The sequence below is a fragment of the Caenorhabditis remanei genome, chromosome X (genome assembly GCF_010183535.1).
Source record: "Caenorhabditis remanei strain PX506 chromosome X, whole genome shotgun sequence".
In the NCBI taxonomy this organism is placed as follows: Eukaryota; Metazoa; Nematoda; class Chromadorea; order Rhabditida; family Rhabditidae; genus Caenorhabditis; species Caenorhabditis remanei.
The window spans coordinates 19166808-19188809 of record NC_071333.1 but is presented as its reverse complement, the minus strand read 5'-3'; the positions used below and the strand labels follow the sequence as shown (position 1 = coordinate 19188809).

Here is a 22002-nt window from a genome sequence, read left to right as displayed (position 1 = left end):
CAGATAGATTTTACCTTATAAATTTCATCTGTTATTTGTTTAATTTATAGTAAAAGTCTTGGCTTCCTCATTTTTATTCTTTCCCTTTCTTTATTATCTGAGAATTCCTTTAAATTCTCATCAATCGGAACGTTTCTCAAATCAAACAGATTGCTAACTGTCTTTTGTTTTATTTTTTGTTTTATTTCCTTGGACATTACTTCACTTGTTTGCTTTTTCACAGATTCTCAGATGTTCATCTTTTACTGGTTTTCCCTGTTGATAGACTCCATGAAGTGTTTTATTCATTTTCTCGCTTCATTTTGACAACTTTGGTATTCTGATCCTCAAAAATGTAGTAGAGCTATCTTGCGACACATCATGGAAATCTTTTCCTTTTTCCTTTAAAAACGACAACTCGAAGAGAATATAGAGAAAAGACCCGTTTCTTTTTTCTTATTTATCAAATAATTTTCTCAACAGCACTTGAAATGGTACAGTATGGCCATCCAATCAGACAACACGTTTAGTTTCCCATTTTATATTTATTTGTAGACGCAGACGAGAGAAAGAGTTCTATTCAGCAAACAAATACAGTAATCCGCCACTTTTCTAAACGCTGTCCCTGTTTTCTTTTTCTGATCGTTATCCATTAATTTCATTAATAAACATTTTCAATCTTACATAAGAAACTTTCGGAAAAGTGACCGCCAAAAATCACCCTTAAAAATTTGAAATGAAAAACTCAATTATTTTCAAAAAAAAAGCATTTGTACTCGGTATCAAAACATTCACTTTACTGAGGAAACTAGATGCGTTGAGACGCAGAGAGCAACAACAGTAATACAAAACTCATATCGTTTTTACGACCTTCAAGGTCATCATTGAGTTCGAGAGCCCTTTTTTCCTTCATTCCCGTTCACTTGATTTGCTGAGAAGAAAGCGTGGAAGCAGTTTACAGATAGACAGCACAATATCATTTGTCATATACCGTTTGTTCACATTTGGTTCATAAAATCTTGGTTTTTTTCCTTTTCCTCATCTTTTTCAATAAATTTCCATACACTCGCAGCTTCTCTTAACAAAATTTTCAATTATCTTCTGAGTCTTCTCAATTCTGAGCACCATGCCTGTTTTCATTTTTAACATTTACTAAGAGTCCTACCAAGTTGCGAGCAAAACTTTTTAAGAAAGTGACCGCCAGACAACTACCCGCTAAACTTGAAGAAGAGTTTCATGCTAATCTGGTTTATAATTCCACACTACATTTTTGTGGATGTTGGAAGAACTAAATACGTTCAAATACAGACTGCAAAGTCTGGAGAGCACATGACTCTAACTTGTTCTCGTTATGACCTTGCGCATGTCCTCTCTTTTTCATTTTCCCACACCCAATTGGTTTGTCTAGACAAGACGTATGCGCAAATCGATTTGAAGCTATCATGATTCAAATTTAAAGAAATTTCTCGCTTTTCTCTTTCCTCCATTTTGTCGACCTCACACCGGACAGATGATCTTTTTTCTTTCCTCGTTCACTTTTGTTTGCTGGTACGTCATCGGCTTTTCACTGATTCCACTACTTGTTGTTAGCTCTTGCGAGTTTTGTAAAACACTTTGAATAAGTGCACATGTGTTTGTTCTGTCGATTACATTTTGTGAGAGACATCGATTGGACAGAACTATCTGTGGGGCACGCGAGACGGTCGCAGCGCCTGTCTTTCGCAGCAATTCTTCCGAAAACATTTCCACAAAAATGAGTCATTGGCGAGGCGGGAACAGCCATTCCCCTGTTTCTTCGTTTATCGTTTCGTTTGTTTGTTTGAATACCGAGAGCTCTGTTTGGACTGAAAACTGTATGGACGTTATCTTTAGGTGACCAATTTCAAAAAAAAAACCCCCCTACCGCTGGAATTCACCCTTTTTGAATTTTGTGTCAACCTTTCATTTAATTTTAAAATTCTCTTCTCTGTATTTTTTTGTATTAAAACATCACCTCGATCACTTGCATGTTCTTTTTCACTAAAAATAATGTTTTCAGATCAAGTAAGCCGCGTTAAAACCGGGTCAACTGATACACAGAGGTGAGGAATGATTCAATCGTTTTGTTTTCTTTCTATGTTTCACTTGAACTTTTTTTCATCTTTTTGTTTTTTTCATCTTCCTTTAATTTCCAAAGTTTTGACTATTTTCTTCTACTCTTAATCCGCAAACAAGTACAGTAACCCTTAGAATCATAAACACTTGTTCCCTCTGTTTTTTCTTTTTTGCATTTGTATTTTTTCGTAAAGAAACCAAAACCTTTCACAGTCACATCCCACACCAATCATTTTTATCTTCTATTTACATTTCTTTTAAAATTTCTTCGCTCCCTCCATTGTTCTTTTTTCCTATTTTCTCTTCTTCTCGCATATCGAAATTATTTTCTACTCTCGCACTAAACAAAATATTCATTTCTTCACTAAAGCGTACTCGGAGAATCTACAGTAACCCGTCACGTATATGTTACACTTCTTGCTCTTCACTTCGCTCCTTCCTCTCTGGTCTTTTTCATCGGACAATTTGTCATGTGGTTCTATCTTATGAGTATCATATTATTTCATTAGCAGTCATTTATGATTGCGCAGATATGAATTTACTCATTTCTCTTATTCTCTTTCTTCTCTTTCTTTTTATTCTACTCGTTGTCCAACCTTTGAATACGTGCACATGTGTTCATTCTTTCAATTACATTTTGTGAGAGAATTCGATTGGACAGAAGTATCTGTGGGGCACGCGAGGCGGCTGCAGCTTCTGTCTTTCGCCGCAAGTCTCCCAAAAACAGGTCCACAAAAATGAGTCATTGACGAGGTGGGAGCATTCAGTTTTCTGTTTCTTCATTCGTTGTGATGATCCAGTTCCCTGTCTTGATAAAAGTTATCTTCACGTGGCAAATTCCTCAAACTTGTATAGATGGCGCCAAAACTAGCAAACAATTGAAATATTATACCTCAACAAGCTTCGAAGCTATCAAATTTTTTCCAACAAATGAAATAATCTCTAAATATGGATCTACAGTAATCCGCCACGATATGTTATACTGCATGATCTTCACTTCGCTCCATCCTCTGTTTTCTTCAATGTATAAGAACTTGTTGTGTTGTTCTCTTTTATGACTATTGTCTTATTTCTCCAAAAGTGAGTTGATGTTGCACATATATTCCATCAGTTCGAAATCAGTCTTCTCTTTTCTTTCATGTTTTTTAGGTCTTAGCTAATATCTCACAAAATTCTGGGTCTGTTTCTTTAAAATGTTGCAAAACTAAACAGGAGAAATGTAAAAGTAGATAGTTATGTGAGAAGATAATTTTTATCATGAATGTATCCTTGGCTTGTAAAAACATACTCGCTTTGCCAGCCTCCCTTCTTTATCTCCACTATTGTCTGGTCGTTTTTCTTCTTCTCTCGTTACTTTATTTTGAAATAATCGGACAGGTTGAGAAAAACTGTCACAAGGGAGACTCCGAGGTTCTTTTGGTTTACTTTCTGGTTTGCATCTCCAGTTATAAATTTACTTCTGTTTTTTTCCAAATTTATTTGTTTTTTTACTGCCATGTTTTATTGCACCTTCATCAAATCTTTGTCCTTGCTTAATATGTTTACCCTCTGTGTTCCCCACTCTTTTTTACAATTCCTACTATCACGACTATCCTTGAAAGACAAAATACTTACAGATCGTAGTTTCAAAACCAACGTGGAAGAAAGACAGTCACCGGAAACAGAAAGAACCTTGATTGGTCAAGCAGTCGAATCAAGGTAAGGAGTCATAAAGATTAGTGTTTTGACCGTAGAGCTTCGAAAATGAATTTCTATTTCACAAACCTCTTTCAAATTGAAAAAGAAGCATCGATTTCTGAAACTTTCTCCGTTAGCGAGGTCATTGTTGCAAGTTACTGTAATTATAATCACAACTTCCCTCTCCTACATAATTTTCTAAAAAAAAACTCACACTACAAAGGTCATTTTCAGAGTGCACCAGCTGTACTGTGAGCAGCGTCGAGACCGCATTAATCACTTCTGGAAAAGGTGAGTGCTGATTGGACTTTCACTTTTGATTTCGATCCTCCATTCCTGATCATTCCACATCATTATCTTCCTTTTTCTACTCTCCTAAAAAGCCGCAGTCAACCAGCTACAGTAACCCATTTTCACGTTGGCTGGCTATAAGATTGGCTAGCTCCGAACCACTCATTCTCATACTCCCCCTTTTTCAAAAAACTAGTTCACCACAGTGATTTTTCTCTTTCTTTCAAGTTTTTTTATTCTTCGGTTTGTGTGTTGTTCCTTTTATTTTTCAACCAGTAGGTGTTGCTCTAACTATAGAACGTCTGGTATTGTATTGTATTTTTATTCTTATAAAAAATTATCAATATATGGGGCGGGAGGCTGAGAATGAGTCCCTCACGAGACCATTCAAAGGGTGGGTTAAAGTGAGAGAAGTGGGGCAACAAAAAAAAAATAATGACCGGTATGAGGGGAATAAAAGAAGGCATTAAGAATTGAGCAATGTGGTACTGCGGGGAAAGGTGGTTTGGGAGTACAGAATAAGAATAAGCTCTAATAGCGTGTGATACTAGATGAGATTAGGGTATTGAACTCGGAAGGGGAGAGAAAATATGAGCTTTGGGAGGTAATGGCATTCCAGATGGGAATGGTGTGGGAAAAAAAATCAGAGCACTTGGGTTTAATACAAATAAGATTCATAGGGCGACGGGTGGAGGAGGAAAACCGGATGTACGAATCTAGGTGTGGAAAGTATGAGGTACCGCTTAGAAATTTATATAGGAGGAGAAGCTGGGCTTTTAGTCTACGATGGCGCAATGAGAAGAGATTAAGTTGGGCTAGACGATCGGAATAGGAGGAATAAGTTATGTTACAGCGTTGAAAGATTTTCCTGGTGAAGAAACGGAGAGGAGTTTCTAGCGATAACGATAATTTAGAAGCAGGAGGGGGTGAGTATACTACAGAGCAATATTCAATAATGGGTAAAACATAGCAATTGAAAAGGAAAATGTAGAATTGTGGAGAGGTTGATTTGAAGGATTTCAGAAGTTGTTTAGTACGTAGGAGGGCGGAAGCGATAGTCTTGTTAATGTGGGATTTAAATTTCAAGGTTGAATCTGTGATGAGACCGAGATCCCGAACAGATTTGGAAGTTTCGATAGGTTGACCAGCAATGAAATAGGGGAACGAAATGTTTTTTGAACCGAGTCGCAGGAGAGATGTTTTGGTATGGGCAAGAGGAAGAGAGTTAGAAGATGCCCAGGTTTCAATAAGATCGATGCCTTTTTGGACCGCGACAGGGTTAGAGGAATAAATTTTTATGTCATCGGCAAATGCGGAGACCTGCAGGGAAGGGATGAGTGCGAGATCAAGAAGTAAATCGTTTATAAATATGAGGAAGAGGAGAGGGCCAGAGACTGAGCCTTGAGGAACTCCGGAAAGTATCTGAGTAATAGAGGTATCGGTGAAGTCTTCAATTTTTATGGAAAATGTACGGCCGGAAAGGAAATTAGAAAACCACTCAATAAAAAGGTGAGGAATGCCAAAAAGCGCTAGTTTTTGAAGTAGAAGTTTGTGATTGACTTTGTCGAAGGCTTTCTTGAAGTCAAAGAAGATGACGTCCAGAGAGTTATTACTGGAAAGAGACGATTTGTAGCAAGATATGGAATGGACTAATGAGCTTGTGCATGAACGGTAAGCGAGAAAACCATGCTGATTTTGACTGAATTTGTGTGCAAAATGTAATTTAATGTATTCGCAAATGACTCTTTCGAATAGGCGAGCGAAAGGGTCAGTCAATGATATGGGTCTGAAGTTTTCTGGAGAAGACAGCGAACCTTTTTTTGGTATTGGAATGACCGTCGCATGTTTCCATGAGTCGGGCACTTCTGAGGTTAGGAGCGAGTCAGAGAAGATGATGGAGAGGGGCAGGGCTAACGATGTGGCACAGTTCTTTAGGATGAAGTAGTTGGCAAGGTGGGACGTGTAGCCGCAGCGCGGGGGGAGATTTTTTGATGTTTTTTCAATCAACCATGGAGGAAAGATTTCTGAGATAGGAGGAGAGACTGGGTGGAGCAAAGGAAGAGAGGATAGGTGAGGGAGATAATTATTGGGAGAAAAGTTTTTGGCGAAGGTTTGAGCAAAGATGGTGGCTTTTTCGGAATTGGAGCTGACGAGGCGGTTATTGATGGATAAGGGAGGAACAGAGGACCTGACTCGGACTCTCTTTTTGATAAGCGAGCGGGCAGCACGAGAATGGGGAGCAGAAAGGATTAAAGATTCAGAGCGGAAGTTGCACTTTTTCAATTTTTGTTTGATAGTGGTAAGAAGGGACTTAAGCTTGGAAATTTGGGAAGCGTGAGAGGAGGCTGAATTCAGAAGAACGGCATATCGGTGGCGAGTTCGGCGGAGCTTGTTAATAAGATTGGAAGGGCGATAGGGTTTGTGGACTTGAGACAAAGGAGTGTGTCTCAGAATGAGCTGAGAGAGAAGTTCTATGAAAAATGAGTATTTGGAGGAGGGAGAGGAATGGGTACTGAATGCTAGATCCCAATCGTAAGAGGCTAGGTAGGCGTTAAGGTCTTTGACATTGCATTGCTTGTAGTTGAGCCGAGGTTTCGAGGACTGTGGGATGATATTGTAGTTGGGTGGAAGCGTGATCGGATAGGGAAGAAGGTCGAATTCGACAGAAAAATGATCAGAGTTAAGGAGAGGAGGATGTTTGGATATCTTTGAGACTGGGAGATCTTTAGTAGTCATGACTAGATCGAGGATATTAGCCGTAGAAGAAGAGGAACGAGTGGGGAAAGTGACATGTTGGAAAAGATCTTTGGAGTTGACAAAGGAAAGAAATTCGTGACCAGTATGGGGAGAGTCCCATTTGAGAGATGGGTAGTTGAAATCCCCTGCAAGAAGGGAGCAGTTGAGAGGGAGAATTTGATCAAGATGGGAAATTAGGGCAGCGTTTTGGGATTTAGAGGTATCAGGCGGGCGATACACTAGGCAGAAAGTAAACGGAGAGAAAGGAGGCGAGGAGAAAGAATCACTAGGAGATATTCGACAGGCTATTATTTCAGATTGATGGATAGGATAATGGAACTTCATGTTAATGTCAATTGAGGAGAGTGCAAGAGATTTCTTGTAGATGATGGCTACTCCACCGCCGCATTTTTTACGGTGGATGGAAGGTGAACGGTCGAAACGGAGAATAGAGAGGCCATGTTGGATGAAGAGAGTGGATGGGACAGTTTCGTCAAGGAAGGTTTCAGTTAAAGCAAGAAGTTGAGTGTTGGAGGAGGCAAATAAGTCGATGAGAAGATTGATTTTTGATAAGGAAGCGATACCTCTGATATTTGACAGCAGGAAAGAGAGGCGGACATCCGGTTTGTTGGGGCAAGAGGCAAGAGAACTGTGTGAAGAAGACGGACACGATGGGGTGTATGGTAGAGAGGATAACTGAAGAGGCGGGCCGGCTAATGGGACAAAAAAGGAAGAGGTTTGGGATTTAGACGGTAGGAGATGTCGTTCATAATCAAGACAGTCTTTCCAGCTTTAACGTTTTCGTTGTACACGTGTTTTCGAGATTCGCGAAGCTTCAGAAGTTCCTCCGACGTAAGGTCGCGGCGAATTCGAGGTTTAGGGTCAATAGACTTGATGGTTGAGTCGGAATTCTTGATAGAGTTGTATCCACGGATGAAGGTGTCCCGGTCATCGGAGGAGATAAATTGGATTTTGAGAGGCCTAAACTTCGACTTACAGGGGTGGCGATGTATACGACTTGGTTTGGGGAGTCCGTGGGTTTCGGCAAGCTTGGTGAGGAAATTGAGCTGGGATTGGTCTTGATTAGGGTCGTTTGGGTCGTCAGGAAATCTTTCAAGGACGGCTCTTTTTGATTTTTCGAGAATAGTGGCGGCTTTCATTGCGATATCGAATGGGGTTGGAGGTGTTGGAGACAGACTTGATGCTTGAGTATTACTTGGAATAGGAATAGTAGTAGTAGTTAGGCTAGCAGTGCCTGGAACTGTCGATAAGGGAAGGGGAGGAAGGAATTGGGGTTCAGGGAGGACAGGGATAGTAGGGATGGCAGGAACGAGAGAGGATACTTTATCGATAACCGATTTGGCTGAAGAGGAAAGCAGGGCGTTTCTCAGATCGGAAATGATGTTTGTCAGGGTTCCAACGTGATCATGGAGTTGACGGTAAGCAGAAAAAGGGACGAAGCCACTGGGGTCGTCGTCATCCGAAATTGTTAGTTTCCGTTTGGAGAGTGGGGGTGCCATAGTGAACTTTCCGGAATGATGTTACAATATATTATAGAACAGGAGTGTTATAGAACAGGAGTGTTATAGAACAGGAGTGTTATAGAACAGGAGTGTTATAGAACAGGAGTGTTATAGAACAGGAGCACTCCTTCTTGCACAATTCGCTTGACGATTATACTAATTTGGGTATTTTTCCCCTATTTCTATTTATTATTCCTTTTACATTAGTTTTGTTCCGATTTTTTTGAACATTTATGGATTATTCAACGGAAAAGTGCCAGTATTAAATCTGTGTAAAACGAAGGTGGTAATATCCCAGTAGTTGACAACTCTTTCTAACTACACTTCATTGAACTATCAGATTGATATGAAGTGCAAACTAAAAAATTAAAATTTTTTCCAGATCAAGTCCGCCTTGATTGGATAGAGAAAGAAATAGAGAGAGCAAGAAGTCGAAAAACCACAGGTGAGAAGAGGGTAATTCATAGTTTATAGAAATGAATATTTTTATGTGTATTCTACATTTACAAGGGTTACTGTATCATATGATTCTGATCCCCCACCTCGTTTTTTAATGTTTCTAATTCCTCTGGTAGAGACTCTTGGCCCGTAAAAATGTTTGATTCTGCGATTAACGATTTGCAAATTAGCGTTCAAAAACCTCACACCCTCTGACTCATGTATACATACATCAATTTTCTGGATGAAGAAAAAAGCAAAGCGAGAGGGCTAAGAAGGGTACACGCAATTTGGACTTGCGAGGGAACAACGTTTCTCGCTATAGGCCGTTCGCGCATTTTTTGATATAGCTAATGTATTCATATTAGCGTTCAGAAAACTCACAGCCTCAAATTCCACGTACTTTTTGCAGACATGCAGCCACTCGCCAATCAACCACTCCTCCCATACCCGACATCACGATTTGACTTGAACACGAGGTCGTTTCCGAGTCTTCCGGAAATCCACTTGACTGTTCCGCCTCCACAACAAGAACCACCACAACTAGCCGCTCTTCGTCAATACCTTTTAAGGGATGGATCGCCCTTAGAGAAGGAACAGCAGAAGAGATGGTTGGAATCGATCCGCTCCTATGGTTTCCTTCATGGAGGGACACTTCTGCCATCAGCCTTCCGGCCTGTCCACCCAAGATGGCTCCCCCCGTTTTTAAATAATGAATCGGAAGAGATTCCATTGACTATAGATTCCATTGACTACCCACCAGTAACCACCACACCGCCACCACTTCCCGTGTCAGTCGAGGCTGCGGATATCCCGGAAACATTGGTGAAGGTGATTCAAGAAGAAGGACACACAATGAGCCTCACTTCTGGTGGAGATTCAATTGGAGATCATGTTTTGGATAGGGAACTGTCAGTTCCGGAATCTGGATTCGACCTCATAAATTATATTGATGGTTCTGGATCTTCGATGGGTTCAGCCAATGATGGAGGATTTTCTGGATCATATATGACTCCGAGTATGATCAGTCCAAGAGGAACTCCACCAAGTTCGACTAGCAACGGTGTGATTGGAAACTTCAGCAGCAACCCAGTTTCGATTCCGGTTTCCCATCCAACGCCCGGAACTAGCGGAACTCAGTCTCCAACCGTAGTTCCACCACCACGCCGACAACGCTCCCGATTCACTGTCTTACCACTTCCGAATGACGAGAGATCGGAACGCTTTCATAAAAGGGTGATGCTGGAAGCTCACGGAGTCTCGCCATTACCAAATGGTACAGACCAGGAGCAGACTGTTCGTGACTATCTCTTCAGTAAAATGGGGAACCAGTATGGAGCAGCTGCCGGCGTGAAGGAGAAGAAGCAACCCCAGAAGAAGCGAGGACCGAAGAGGAAGGTGGCGGAAGAGTTGGGTGCTCGAGAATCGGTGGATGAGAGTTCTGAGGTGAGAATGTTTGAATTCATTTCGAAATAAGGAGCAGGATTCTTTGAAATCTATAATTTACCCTATTTCCTGTGATAAAGACGTACTCCCTGGGAAGAGTTTGGAACCGCCTATCTCCGCTCTTTTCAAAGATATAAACATTTTTTAACTGAAGAAATACATTTTTTTTTAATAAACAGCTATATTCACACAGGGACCGCTTCGTGCGCTTCAATTATAGGTTTTCCGGTATTTCGCCCAAAATTTTTTTTTGAAATTTGTATTTTTTAGTTGAATTTAAAAAAATAAGAAAACAAACCAAGAGTGATCACATACGAAATGTGAAAACAATAAAAACATTACATTAATTTATTGCAGGTGCTCACCGATTGCGCCCTCGAATATCTGTGTATTGCTGGAGAAGTTGCTCCTGGAGGTGGAGTCGTCACCCTGGTAAGTGAATGGATAAAATATCGTATATTTTTTTCATTGTTAGTACTTAGAGGGAAGTCTTTGGAGAGGCGGGTTATAAACGATATGTAAATTTGGGTATAAGTATTTTCAACTACGGGGTGTCCATTTCTGCCATCAAAACCGGCTAACCATATGAAAAGTTTGAGATCTCATAACTTATCTCGCAGATACATTTAGGCGGGTTTGATGGCAAAAATGGAAGCTCTGTAGTCGAAAGTACCTTTAGTCTAATTTATAGATTGTTTGAAAGAATCTCCGAAAAGTTCCCTTGTTAGATAGGAAAATATTTATATTTCTGGACGTGACTGAAGTCCACAATCTTAAATGAAAACTGGATAACGGTGGGTTATATATTACCAGGAAAAAAAGACTAAGTATTGTTTCAGATAAAGTGCCAGGAGTGTCAAGAGGAATACCATGCCTGCTGCGTGCGGCCCAGCTCAAACTTCAACGGCCAGTTCGTTTGTTGTAGCTCATAGTTTTTTTGAGTGTATCTCTTCCATTTCTTTTCCCATTTTCTCTGTATTCCCAAAGTTCAAAACCCTTTTGATTCCTTATCTTTCTTCCATTAACCAGTTTTTTTCCAATTGAAAAAAACATCTCACTTTTTTTGGTAACCGTTTTTCTTCAAAGTTCTCTTTTTATTTTTTCTCTCACTTCTGATATATAGATGTCCTTTCAAAATAGACACCTCAAAAATGCATTTCATGCCGGTTTTTCATACCGAGTTCTTAATACTTCCTCTCTGGTTTTCATTTTTGTAATAAACCTCTTTTCTAATGATATCATGCATTAATTTTGTTTTATATTCATGGTCAACCAACAGCGATTCCTATCTTAACCTTTCACCACAGTTTTTGCTTTTTAATCTTCAAATCTTCCTGTTTCTTTTTGTATTATCCCCCTTCTTTAGTCTAAAGCTCCTCTATCAAAACTGCAGACACTTTTTGAATAGTTATCCCAAAGTACAGTACCGTTTATACTCACTAATGATGTGGCGAAACCAAATTTAGTCAGACGACATGTGTATTTCTGATTGATCGCTCAAAATCTTACTCTCCCAATAGTTATTTTTCAAATTGGGAGACACACATTTTTGGTATAATTGGACTTTCGCGCTCCAAATTGCGTGTACCCCTCTTAACCCTCTCGCTTTGTTTTGTCTTCATCCAGAAAATTAATGTATGTATATATGAGTCAGAGTTTGAGTCATACTCTGAATAAGTTCCAGGAACATTTTTGGATTCTCAAACTGCTTCACACAAGAATATTCCAAGTTATGAATTAGTGCTTCCCCAATTAAGAACCTGGCCTTAACAAGTATGGTCCTAAGAACACTTTCGAGGCTCTAACAGATCCGCACGACAACATTTGTTTATGTTTTCTCCCCCTCCACCCTCTTGTTTCTCTTCCCCCGGCTCATCTGATCCCGACAGTCTTTGATGTTCGCTACTTTCGCACATCAATGTTTTTTTGTTTATTATTAGCGTATATCAAGTTACTCGCGCTTTCTCGTCTTTTGATGTAAACGCTACTTGTGACCTCCTTCATCTCATCCGACAAAATTTACAATTAGGAAGGAGCGTGGTTACTGTAGTTTTGAAAGTATTCCTGGGGCATTCTCTTCTGGTGCATTCAGCGTTGATCAGAAGTATATCAAAATTAATTACATTTAGGAGAAGACAGTTTGCTTTAAGAAGGTGTCATAGGTTGGCTGATTGTCCCAGATTATAATCTTTGTATGAGTTGCACGAATCAAAAATATTACTTTATTTTTTTAGTTGACGATTTTTCAAGGTTATTGCTGGCTAGTGTACTCCACTAGAAGGACACCTTAATCCACTTCGAAATCTATTTACTGCATATGAAGCAACTACGAGAACCGTATTTTTTACCTTTTCTCATCTGCTGCCTTTTTTCACATTTCCTCTTTCACATCTCTTCCCTCTTTTCGTGTTCTCAGAAATCTCACACACAATACACCATTTTTCAGGTATCTTCTTCTGACTCTGTAAAATGCACCACTTCAACCACCAACCATCCAACACCCCGGCTAATGCCAATGCTCGGGTCACGGGACAACCAGCTGCTCACAGCCAGTCTGCATTCGTTCCAACACCATCACTCCAATCTCTCTTGATTTTAGATTTATATTTCACTGACTACTCAAATTTACCATTTGCCTGGAACGGATTAGCAGCAAATCCGGAAGGTGGGAATTTGTCAGTTGTCAATAGCCGAGTATTTTTATGAAACCTAACCTTTCGAGTATTTAAACTTAAATAATTTTAAATATCTAAAGCTAACTATTCCTGTGTCCTCGTGTTTCTTGACAAGTAATTGAGGACTGTTTTCCAAAAAAAATTAACAGTAATTTCGAATTTAAAACTAAAAAAATCAATAGTTGTACAGTAAGCGATTACGTTTCTTAGATAGAGTATTTTCTTCAAACGATTTTTCTACAGTCCCCAGCTCGTGAGGCCACGGAGCACGATCACGGGGTGTGTGGGCGGCGTTTCGCGCGTCACCATTTCTGTATATGACCTCTTCCCGGCCTTCTTTTCGGAAGCCGTTGTCGGCTAGCCTAAACAGTATCGTTTACCTCATGTGCTCCGACTAGAGGCAAGAATAGCTCCGCCCACTCACTATTTTTCATCTTATGATCACAAAGCTTATATAAACTAACCTTTAACTGGTCACAAAGCTGATACATATGTACTAACCTTGAACTATTCTGTCTCTCTTAACATATTGTTTTCATGGACTGAGTTCCTTTCACCTTCTCCTTTATCTTATTGTCTCAAAGTTTTCATGAAATTAAAAATAAACTCAAACTATTCAGATTATCAGCTTTGCTTTGCTACAACTCTTCAATTGAATCAACTGTGACACTTTGGAATCCTCAACGTCTGAACTGTGGAGATAGACTCCAACTTTGCATCTGACGATTGTAGTCTTGTTGAAACAGGTACGCTTATCAAAGTATAACTAGGTGATCAAACATGAAAAACACTCGGGGCCTAAATCTTCTAACTTCAACTGGAAAAACTCTAGAACGGGCCTAGGTAGCGAAAACTATGTTTGAGTCATACTCTGGATGAGTACCAGGAACATTTTTGGATTCTCAAACTGCTTCACGCAAGAATATTTCAAGTTATGAATTAGTGCTTCCCCAAATAAGAACCTGATTGATACCAGTATTGATTCAGACGATTCAGAACTTCTAGATCACGTCTAATCCTCCCTCTATATAGAAGGAGAGTTTTCTGTCTGTGTGCCTGTACGTCTACACAAAAAGGGGTGCCTTCCGTGTGTGTGTCTGTCTGTCCGTACGAAGAAGGGATCTTCTCTCGGCCCTGTTTTCACCAGCTCTGGAGATATAGCGTCGAAGACGCGCCAGACATATGCTACGCATCTGTGTGTATGTTTGTCCACCGCATAAAAGTCTGTCAAAAATTATTTTAAATTATGATCGAAGGCCCGGGTATTTGGCGCCAGGAATCAAATTTCAAGTTTTTTGAATTTTTTCGCGAAAAAGTCAAATTTTCTACTATCACTCAGAATTGGAACAAATTCTTAAAAATCATCAAAAATGTGAGCATTTTTTAATGTAAAATTTAAAAAATTGATTCGATTTTTGAAGCCGGGCTTTCGATCCTTTCCGAGCCTTGCCGGGCCGGGCCGGGCCTTAACAAGTATGGTCCTAAGAACACTTTCGATCTAGTTGATCCGCACAACAACATTTGTTTATGTTTTCTCCCCTTCCCACCCTCTTGTCTCTCTTCCCCCGGCTCATCAGATCCGACAGTCTTTGATGTTCGCTACTTTCGCACATCAGTGTTTTTTGTTTATAATTAGCGTATATCAAGTTACTCGCGCTTTCTCGTCTTCTGACGTGAACTTTCTTTATGACCTCCTTTATCTCATCCGACAAAATTTACGATTAGGAAGGAGGGGGGTTACTGTAGTTTTGGGAGTATTCCTGGAGCAATTTCTTCTAGTCTTCTATTTTGCTAAGTTTTTGGTATATTCAGTGTTTATCAAAAAAGTATCAACATTACCTGCTTTTATGAGAAGATGATGTGATTTAAGAGGATGTCTTAGGATTGCTGATTGGCCCACATTGTGATTTTTAGGTGGGTTACACAAATCAAAAAAATCGCGTCATTTTTGTAGTTGACGGTGTTTTTGTAAAAGCGCTAGCAAGCAAGTTACTGACTGTCGAAAATGTTTAAAATACTTTCATCTATGTCTCTGTTTGTCCTTGGCATAATAGTTTGTCAAAAAATATATAATAGACTTTTATGCGGCGGACAAACAGACACACAGATGCGTAGAACACATCTGGCGCGCCTTCGACGCTTTATCGCTACAACGGGTGGAGACACTTCGATAGAAGATCTCTTCTTTATATGGGCAAACAGACACACAGACAGAAAGCCCTTCTACAGAAATAAAATTTTACTTTTTAAATGTGCACTTCATGCAAGAATGTTTTTGGCGGGGCACTACGCGAACCTCTCCAAATCAACTATCTAAATAAATTTAAACCGCTAATCTGGAAATCTTTTACACAGCATCATCAATTTTCAATTCTAAAAGTTTCTGATTTTAGAGTACCAAACTCAACTGTCAACTGCACTACCATGAACCATCAAAACGGAGACCCGGCAGCTCCACCTGACTATCCCGTCCCAAACGTCGGATATATGGCAGCACCAGTTCAGCAACAAGTTCTTCAAGTCATCAATTACTATCCGTTCCCAAACTTCCCACACTACGCAGCAGGTCTTCCGTTAGCTCAATTCCAGCTCGTCCTTGTTTTTGTGCCACCTGCTGCTTATCAAATAGCAGTTTTGGTTAATTATCAAGGAGGTCAACTTCTTGCTGTACAATATGCGTTCCTCCATGTCCAGCTAGCTGCGATAATTCCAGTTGTTCCAATTCCCGGAATTGCCCCGGAAGCTGAGAGATTCTATCATATCAACTTTATCTATTTTCTGTTTACTTTATATTAGAAGTCTATCGAACTGATTTTTAACTGTCATTTGATTCATTTTCTTGAACTTTACTTTGCTAGTTAGTTCTTTCACGGTATCTCTCATGTTCATCCTTTATTCCTAAGCCCTCTTGATAGACTCGATGAGTGTTTTTTAAAATTTTCCCGCTTTATTTTACCAACTTTTGTATTCTGTTATACCAAAATGTAATAGAGCTATCAAGCGACACATCATAGAAATCTATTCAATTTTCTTCAAAAAATCCCAAGTCGATAATAATCTAGAGAGATAAACCTTTCCTTTTTTCTCATTTACCAAATCATGTTCTCAATAAAACTCGAAATCATTAAGTATACTCATTCAATCAGAGAACACGTTTGGTTTCACATTTTAAATTAATTTGTAGATGCCGACAAAAGAAAAAATTTAATTCAACAAACAAATACAGTAGTCCATCACTTCTCTAAACTCCGTCCCTATTTTTCTTCTTCTGCTCTTTACTTATTCAGTTCATTAAAAAATTTCATTAGTTCATTAAAAAAGGAAACTAGATGTGTTGAGACGCAGAGAGCAACAACAGTAATACAAAACTCACATCGTTTTTACGACCTTTAATCCCATCATTGTGTCCGAGCGCCCTTTTTCCTTCATTCGACCTCACTCAATTTGCCAGGAAGAACGCGTGGACGCAATTTACAGATAGACGCCACAATATCAGTTTTTGTCTACTTTTAGTTCACATTTGGTTCATAAAATCTTGGTTTTTTCCTTTTCCTTTCCTTCATCAATACATTTCAATACAACGAAACGTTTCTCAAATGAAGAATCTGCCCTTTTTTTGAATTTCTCGAAACTCCTTTATAAAAATTTCTATATTTTCCTAGTTAGCCATAATTGAAACTTTGGTTTTGTATTTCCTTTCCCTTCACCATTCTTTTTTTCTTTTTTCATTGTTCCACTCGTTCTTTTCCATCCTGTTTCTTTTTTCTCACCTCCTTCATCGATTGACTCTTGGTAGTTGACTAGAAAATCTGCCAAGCTGTAGAAAGTCTAACTACAAAGAAAATGATAATGAAAAGAGCATCTACAGAAAAAAATCATTTACCGATCAACTCACCAGTGGGAACAATAGTCCGCCACGTCATAAAAAAATGTTTCCAGTAGTGTTAATAAGAAAGTGAACGCAAAGCAACTACCCACTAAACTTAAAAATGTGCTTCATGCTATTCTCTTTCATAATCTTACAGTACATCTTGGCGTATGTTGGAAAAAGTAAATACGTTGATATATAGGCTACGACGTCAAGAGAGCACAAGACAGTTACTTGTTCATTTTATGACCTTGCACCCTTTCTCTCTTTTTCCTTTTCCCACACCCAAGTGATGTATTAAGACAAGACGCGTGGAAGGTATGCACAGATCGATTTCAAAGCATCATGATTTATCATTCCCGTTTAGCCAACAATCTTCTCGCTTTTCTCTTTCTTCCTTCTTCCAATCAATTTCACTCCGGACCAATGGTCTCTACTCTTTCCTCCTTCACTTCGTTTTGCTGTTGCGTCATCGTCAACTCACTGATTCCTTGTTATTGCCATTGGTTGATTTTTCTATTTTGATTTTGTTTTCCAGTGTAAACACATTTATCAGGGTTACGGTAAGGGTTGCCGCCGTGATAATTTTCAAAGTTTCACAGCTATTGCAAAGCTTGAGAAGTTTCGTAGAACACTATGTGCACATGGGTTCATTCTGTCGATCACATTTTGTGAGGAAGAAATCGATTGGACAGAAGTATCTGTGGGGCACGCGAGGCGGTCGCAGCGCCTGTTTTTCGCTGCATTTCTTGTAAAAACACACCCACAAAAACATCTCCACAAAAATGAATCATTCGCGGGGAGGGAACAGCCATTCCCCTCTTTCCTCGTTCTTCTTTCCGTTTGTTTGACGACCGAGTTCCCTATTTTTGCTAGAAACTGTATGGAACTTATCTTTGCGTGACCTATTCCTAAAAGGTCCTATGGCTGGACCTATCCTATCGCTTTTTTCTCATTTCCCTCCTTCTTGTGTTCGACCTTCTCGACTTTTGTGTCTATCTTTTTTATTTACTTTCAAAATTTTCTTCTCTGTTACCCGTTTTGTCTTCAGTTTTACGAATTTACATGAAAAAGAATAGAGACTTTTTCAGAACAAGTAACTGTGGGATAAAAGAATCCTGAGCTTTTCGCATAAAGTTATTACTAAAAAGACAATCTTTTTTCAGATCAGGTGCCAGGAGTATGGAAATAAGTTTCACGCGTGCTGCGTGCGCCTCAGCACAAACGTAGAGGGACCCTTCGTTTGCTGTGGCCACCAGCAGACAGAAGACGCTCGGAATGGATGGACGGGAACAACGAAGGATTCGTGGGATATTGTAAAAGATAGCATTTTCGATTAAAATGACTCTATCCCTTTCGCTTCTTTTCCCTATATTCTCAAAGTTAAAAACCTGTTTCGAATTTTTTTGAAAACCCCTTTGATTCCTTATCTGTCTCCCAGTAACCAGTTTTCTTTCCAATTGAAAGAAGAAAAAAGAACTTCTCGGTTTTTTGGTAATAGTCATTCTTATCAATTTGAAAAAAGCATCTTCTATCTCTCCTCTCCTTCTCAATTTGTCTCCCCATGCCCCCCTTCCAAAGTTCTCTTCTCATTTTTCCTTTCACTTCTGATATTTAGATGTCCTCTCCAAATAGAAATCTCGAAAATGTATTTCATTTGTACTCTCTATCCACCTCTCACTTGTGCTAAATCCTGTTTTTACTTTTTTGTATCCGACACTGACGGTTTTTTATACCGAGTTCTTAATATTTCCTCTCTGGTTTTCATTGCTTGTGATAAACTTAAAAAAAATGATTTCTTGAATCTATTTTGATTTATTGTATACTGGTTAACCACCAGCGATTCCTATCTTAATTTTTCACCACAATTTTTGCTTTTTTATCTTCTTCTTTTGCTATTATCCCCATTCTTAAGTCTACAGCTCCTTTTTCATAACGTCAGACACTTTTTAAAATAACTATCCCAAAAAAAGTACAGTGACGTTTATACTCGCTCCCAGTGAATTAATGAGGTGGCGAGACCAAATTTAGCCAGACAACATCTGTATTTCTGATTGATCGCTCAAAATCTTACTCCCCCAATAGTCATTTTTCAAATTGGGAGACACACATTTTTGGTATAATCGGAATTTTACGTTATTCACAATTCAGGGCGAGACTAGGTTTCACAATTTTTTGACAGACTGCCAAATTTATGCAAGTCCAAATTGCGTGTACCCTTCTTGGCCCTCTCGCATTGTTTTTTTCTTCATCCAGAAAATTGATGTATGTATACACGAGTCAGGGTGTATAGAGTCTAAATTTTTTTTTTGCCAAGAATTTAGGTAGAAATTAAGGGAAGATTGTAGAGATGTTTTCGGAATCCGGATTTAAATTGTAAACTGTCTTTCTCCAGTTTTTGATTTAGTTTTAAGCTAACTATAAACGGTAATTCAGGTCTGAGAACATTTTTAACAAAAATGTTCACATTCGTAGTTTTTTCCTATTCCAATTCGTAGTTTTCTTAGCTTTTTGGATATTCCTGATGTACCGCGTGCTATTATCATTTCGGTTTATAAAAAACCGTCTTGATTCCCTCTAATATAATCTTATTGATATCCCCTCCAAGAATTGTTTATCTTTTCACCATTCGCCGACTCTCTCTTCCTCTCAACTCTTTAAAATTATTCTCCTTTTTATTCCCGGGCAAAGTTTTTAGAAAATTAATGGTGATCTCCTTTCGAAACTGAAACATTACAATTATCAGCAGAAAATTATTAAAATTAACTACTTTTAAGTAAAGATGATATGCTTTAAGATCGTGCCACATGATGGCTGATTTTCCCGGATATTGATCTTTATATGAGTTACACAAATTAAAAATATCATTTCGTTTTTGTTAATGACGATTTTTCAAAAGCTATCATTTTTCCTTGCTTATAAGAAAATCAAGGACATGCTCTCAATTTTTCGTACACACTCTTTCTCTCTCTTGATCGCCTTCAAAAGTATCACAAAGTTATTGCTAGCCAGTGTACTTCACTAGAATCAAACCTAGCTCTATTATCCGTTTTGAAATGTATATCGTGATCGATCTCTAATTCACGATATTGGAGAAAAATCAGCCCTGCGAAGTTGGACTAGAAATTACTTTGTCGATATGTAACTGGCTAGGAAGTGTTCGTACAAAAAATTTGTCAACTACAAAAATGTAGCTCTACCTTTGTTCTGTTTGGTTTATACATAATTTACATTCTGGGCTGTAAGTCAAACAGTAGCGCCATCTCGACGTTGGTAATTTTGAACTCAAAAAGCCACATCGTATATCTTTCTGCATGGTACACCATATGAAGCGTCTGCTGGAACCGTATTTTTTACCTTTTCTCAATCTGCCGCCTTTTTTCACATTTCCTGTTTCAAATCTATCCCTTCTCTTCGTCCTTTTAGAAATCCGCAAAATCTCACTGACAATACACCATATTCCAGGTATCCTCCTTCCAATTCTGCAACATGTACCACTTCAACCGCCAACCATCCAACACCCCGGCTAATGCCAATGCTCGGGTCACGGGACAACCAGCTGGTCGCAGTCAGTCTGCATTCGTTCCAACTCCATCACTCCAAGCTCTCCTGAACCAAGCGGACACACTCGCTCAATTCCAACGACTTGCAGCTCTTCCAAACTATGGTGCTCAAGTTCAATTTCCAGCTCAAGTGGGAGGTTTTCCAAACCTGACAGCTCAAGTTCCAATTCAAATGGGAGCTCTTCCAAACCATGGAGCTCAGGCTCCAGCCCAACTGGGAGCACCACAAATGGGAGCTCTTCCAAATTTCGGAGCTCAAGTTCTAGCCCAACTGGGAGCTTCTCACATGGGAGCTATTTCAAATTCTAGAGCTCAGGTTCAAGCTCAGATGGGAGCTCAAGTCCCAGCCCAAGTGGGAGCTTTTCCAAACTTGGGGGTTCAGGTTCCAGCTGAAATGAGAGCACCTCAAATGGGAGCTTTCCCAAATTTTGGAGTTCAAATTCAAGCTCAAATTGGGGCTCTTCCAAACTACGGAGCTCATGTCCAAGCTCAAATGGAAGCTCTTCTGAACAATGGAGGTCACGTTCAAGCTCAAATAGGAGCTCCTCAAATGGGAGCTAACCCAATGGCTCTACCGCTTGCCGCTCTCGCTCAGTGGATGTCTCTCCAACAAGCAGCGGAATTTTTGGGAAACCGTTGGATGATTCCCTTCATTCCAGCTTTCACCGCACCTGGAGTTGTCCGACAAGCTCCAGCCAACAACGTTCCTGGAGTCGTCCGACAAGCTGCTGCAGAACAAATCCCAGAGGCTCGGGAGGACACAAATTGGAATGCCGAATTGAATGAGAATTCCCAAACTCCTGCTACAATTTCTATGTCTCCCGAAACTCGGCCAGTCACTACGGAATTGACTCTACCGCGTGGAATCGTTCAGCCAACAAAGAACGTCACAGTGTCACAAACTTCGGTTACCGCTTCAACCACCACTGGACCATCATATTCGTCCTATCTGGATGATTATGAATTCGATTCGGAAGAGGATAAGGACGAGCCTTGTTGTAACTTTTCCTTAAGACCATACTCCGACCAACCATCGACCTCTGATGCTCAGAATTCAAGAAAAAGAGTCCAAGTGAGAGAAGAGGACAAAAAGAACTCCAAGAAGACGACGAAATCCAAAAAAGAGAAGAAACCAACCAAACCAGACGAGACAGAGATCAAGATCGAAGATGAGGAGGAAGGAAATGAAACCGAGCCTCAGGTGAGTGTGATGGGACAAAAACCAAATTAGTGGAGAGAAGTTATAAAAATGTTGTTAGTTCATATCATATTTTACAGGTCGTGCTTCCCCGACGAAACGTCAACGAGCCGACGCAAGCAGAACTGGAGAGAATCGATGTGAGTTTAATTTCCTTGATTATACTGAATCAGTTAGAATTTACAGCCAGAAATCTTGGGGGTATGTCAAGCATCCCACTGCATCCTGCACGAAATTTTGCCCCGACTCCCCAAAGACGAAGACGTGCAGTGGGTGAGAATTCATAATTTTCCGAGTTCAAATGGAAAATCTTATTTTAAAAAATTCAGGTGCAGTGTGACAACCGCCAATGTAATAAATGGTTCCACTCGGTGTGTGTTCGCATGACGAACTCCAAGTTCAGAGACACCACCGCATTTTTCTGTTGCGGCAAACAACAGACGCAGCACGGGAAAAATGCTATGAGTGGAGCCATTTATAGAAGGTGGAAGAGGGCTTTGGCAAGAGAAGGATC

The 22002-nt window shown here is 39.6% G+C and overlaps 3 protein-coding genes across 3 annotated transcripts; all 3 read left to right on the top strand.

The window, feature by feature from the left end:
• Positions 1-9152: 9152 nt before the first annotated feature.
• GCK72_025864 (uncharacterized protein) lies at positions 9153-11116 on the top strand (the record flags this gene model as incomplete). Its single annotated transcript, XM_003105487.2, has 3 exons — positions 9153-10184; positions 10542-10616; positions 11024-11116. 3 exons carry the CDS (start codon positions 9153-9155, stop codon positions 11114-11116), a joined length of 1200 nt encoding a protein of 399 aa, XP_003105535.2.
• Positions 11117-12653: 1537 nt separating this feature from the next.
• GCK72_025863 (uncharacterized protein) lies at positions 12654-13582 on the top strand (the record flags this gene model as incomplete). Its single annotated transcript, XM_053736521.1, has 2 exons — positions 12654-12859; positions 13480-13582. The coding sequence occupies 2 exons, from the start codon at positions 12654-12656 to the stop codon at positions 13580-13582; spliced, it is 309 nt and encodes a 102-aa protein (XP_053580087.1).
• A 1701-nt stretch (positions 13583-15283) lies between these two features.
• Positions 15284-15655, top strand: GCK72_025862 (uncharacterized protein; the record flags this gene model as incomplete). Its single annotated transcript, XM_003105592.2, has 1 exon — positions 15284-15655. The coding sequence occupies one exon, from the start codon at positions 15284-15286 to the stop codon at positions 15653-15655; it is 372 nt and encodes a 123-aa protein (XP_003105640.2).
• Between the last annotated feature and the right edge of the window lie 6347 nt (positions 15656-22002).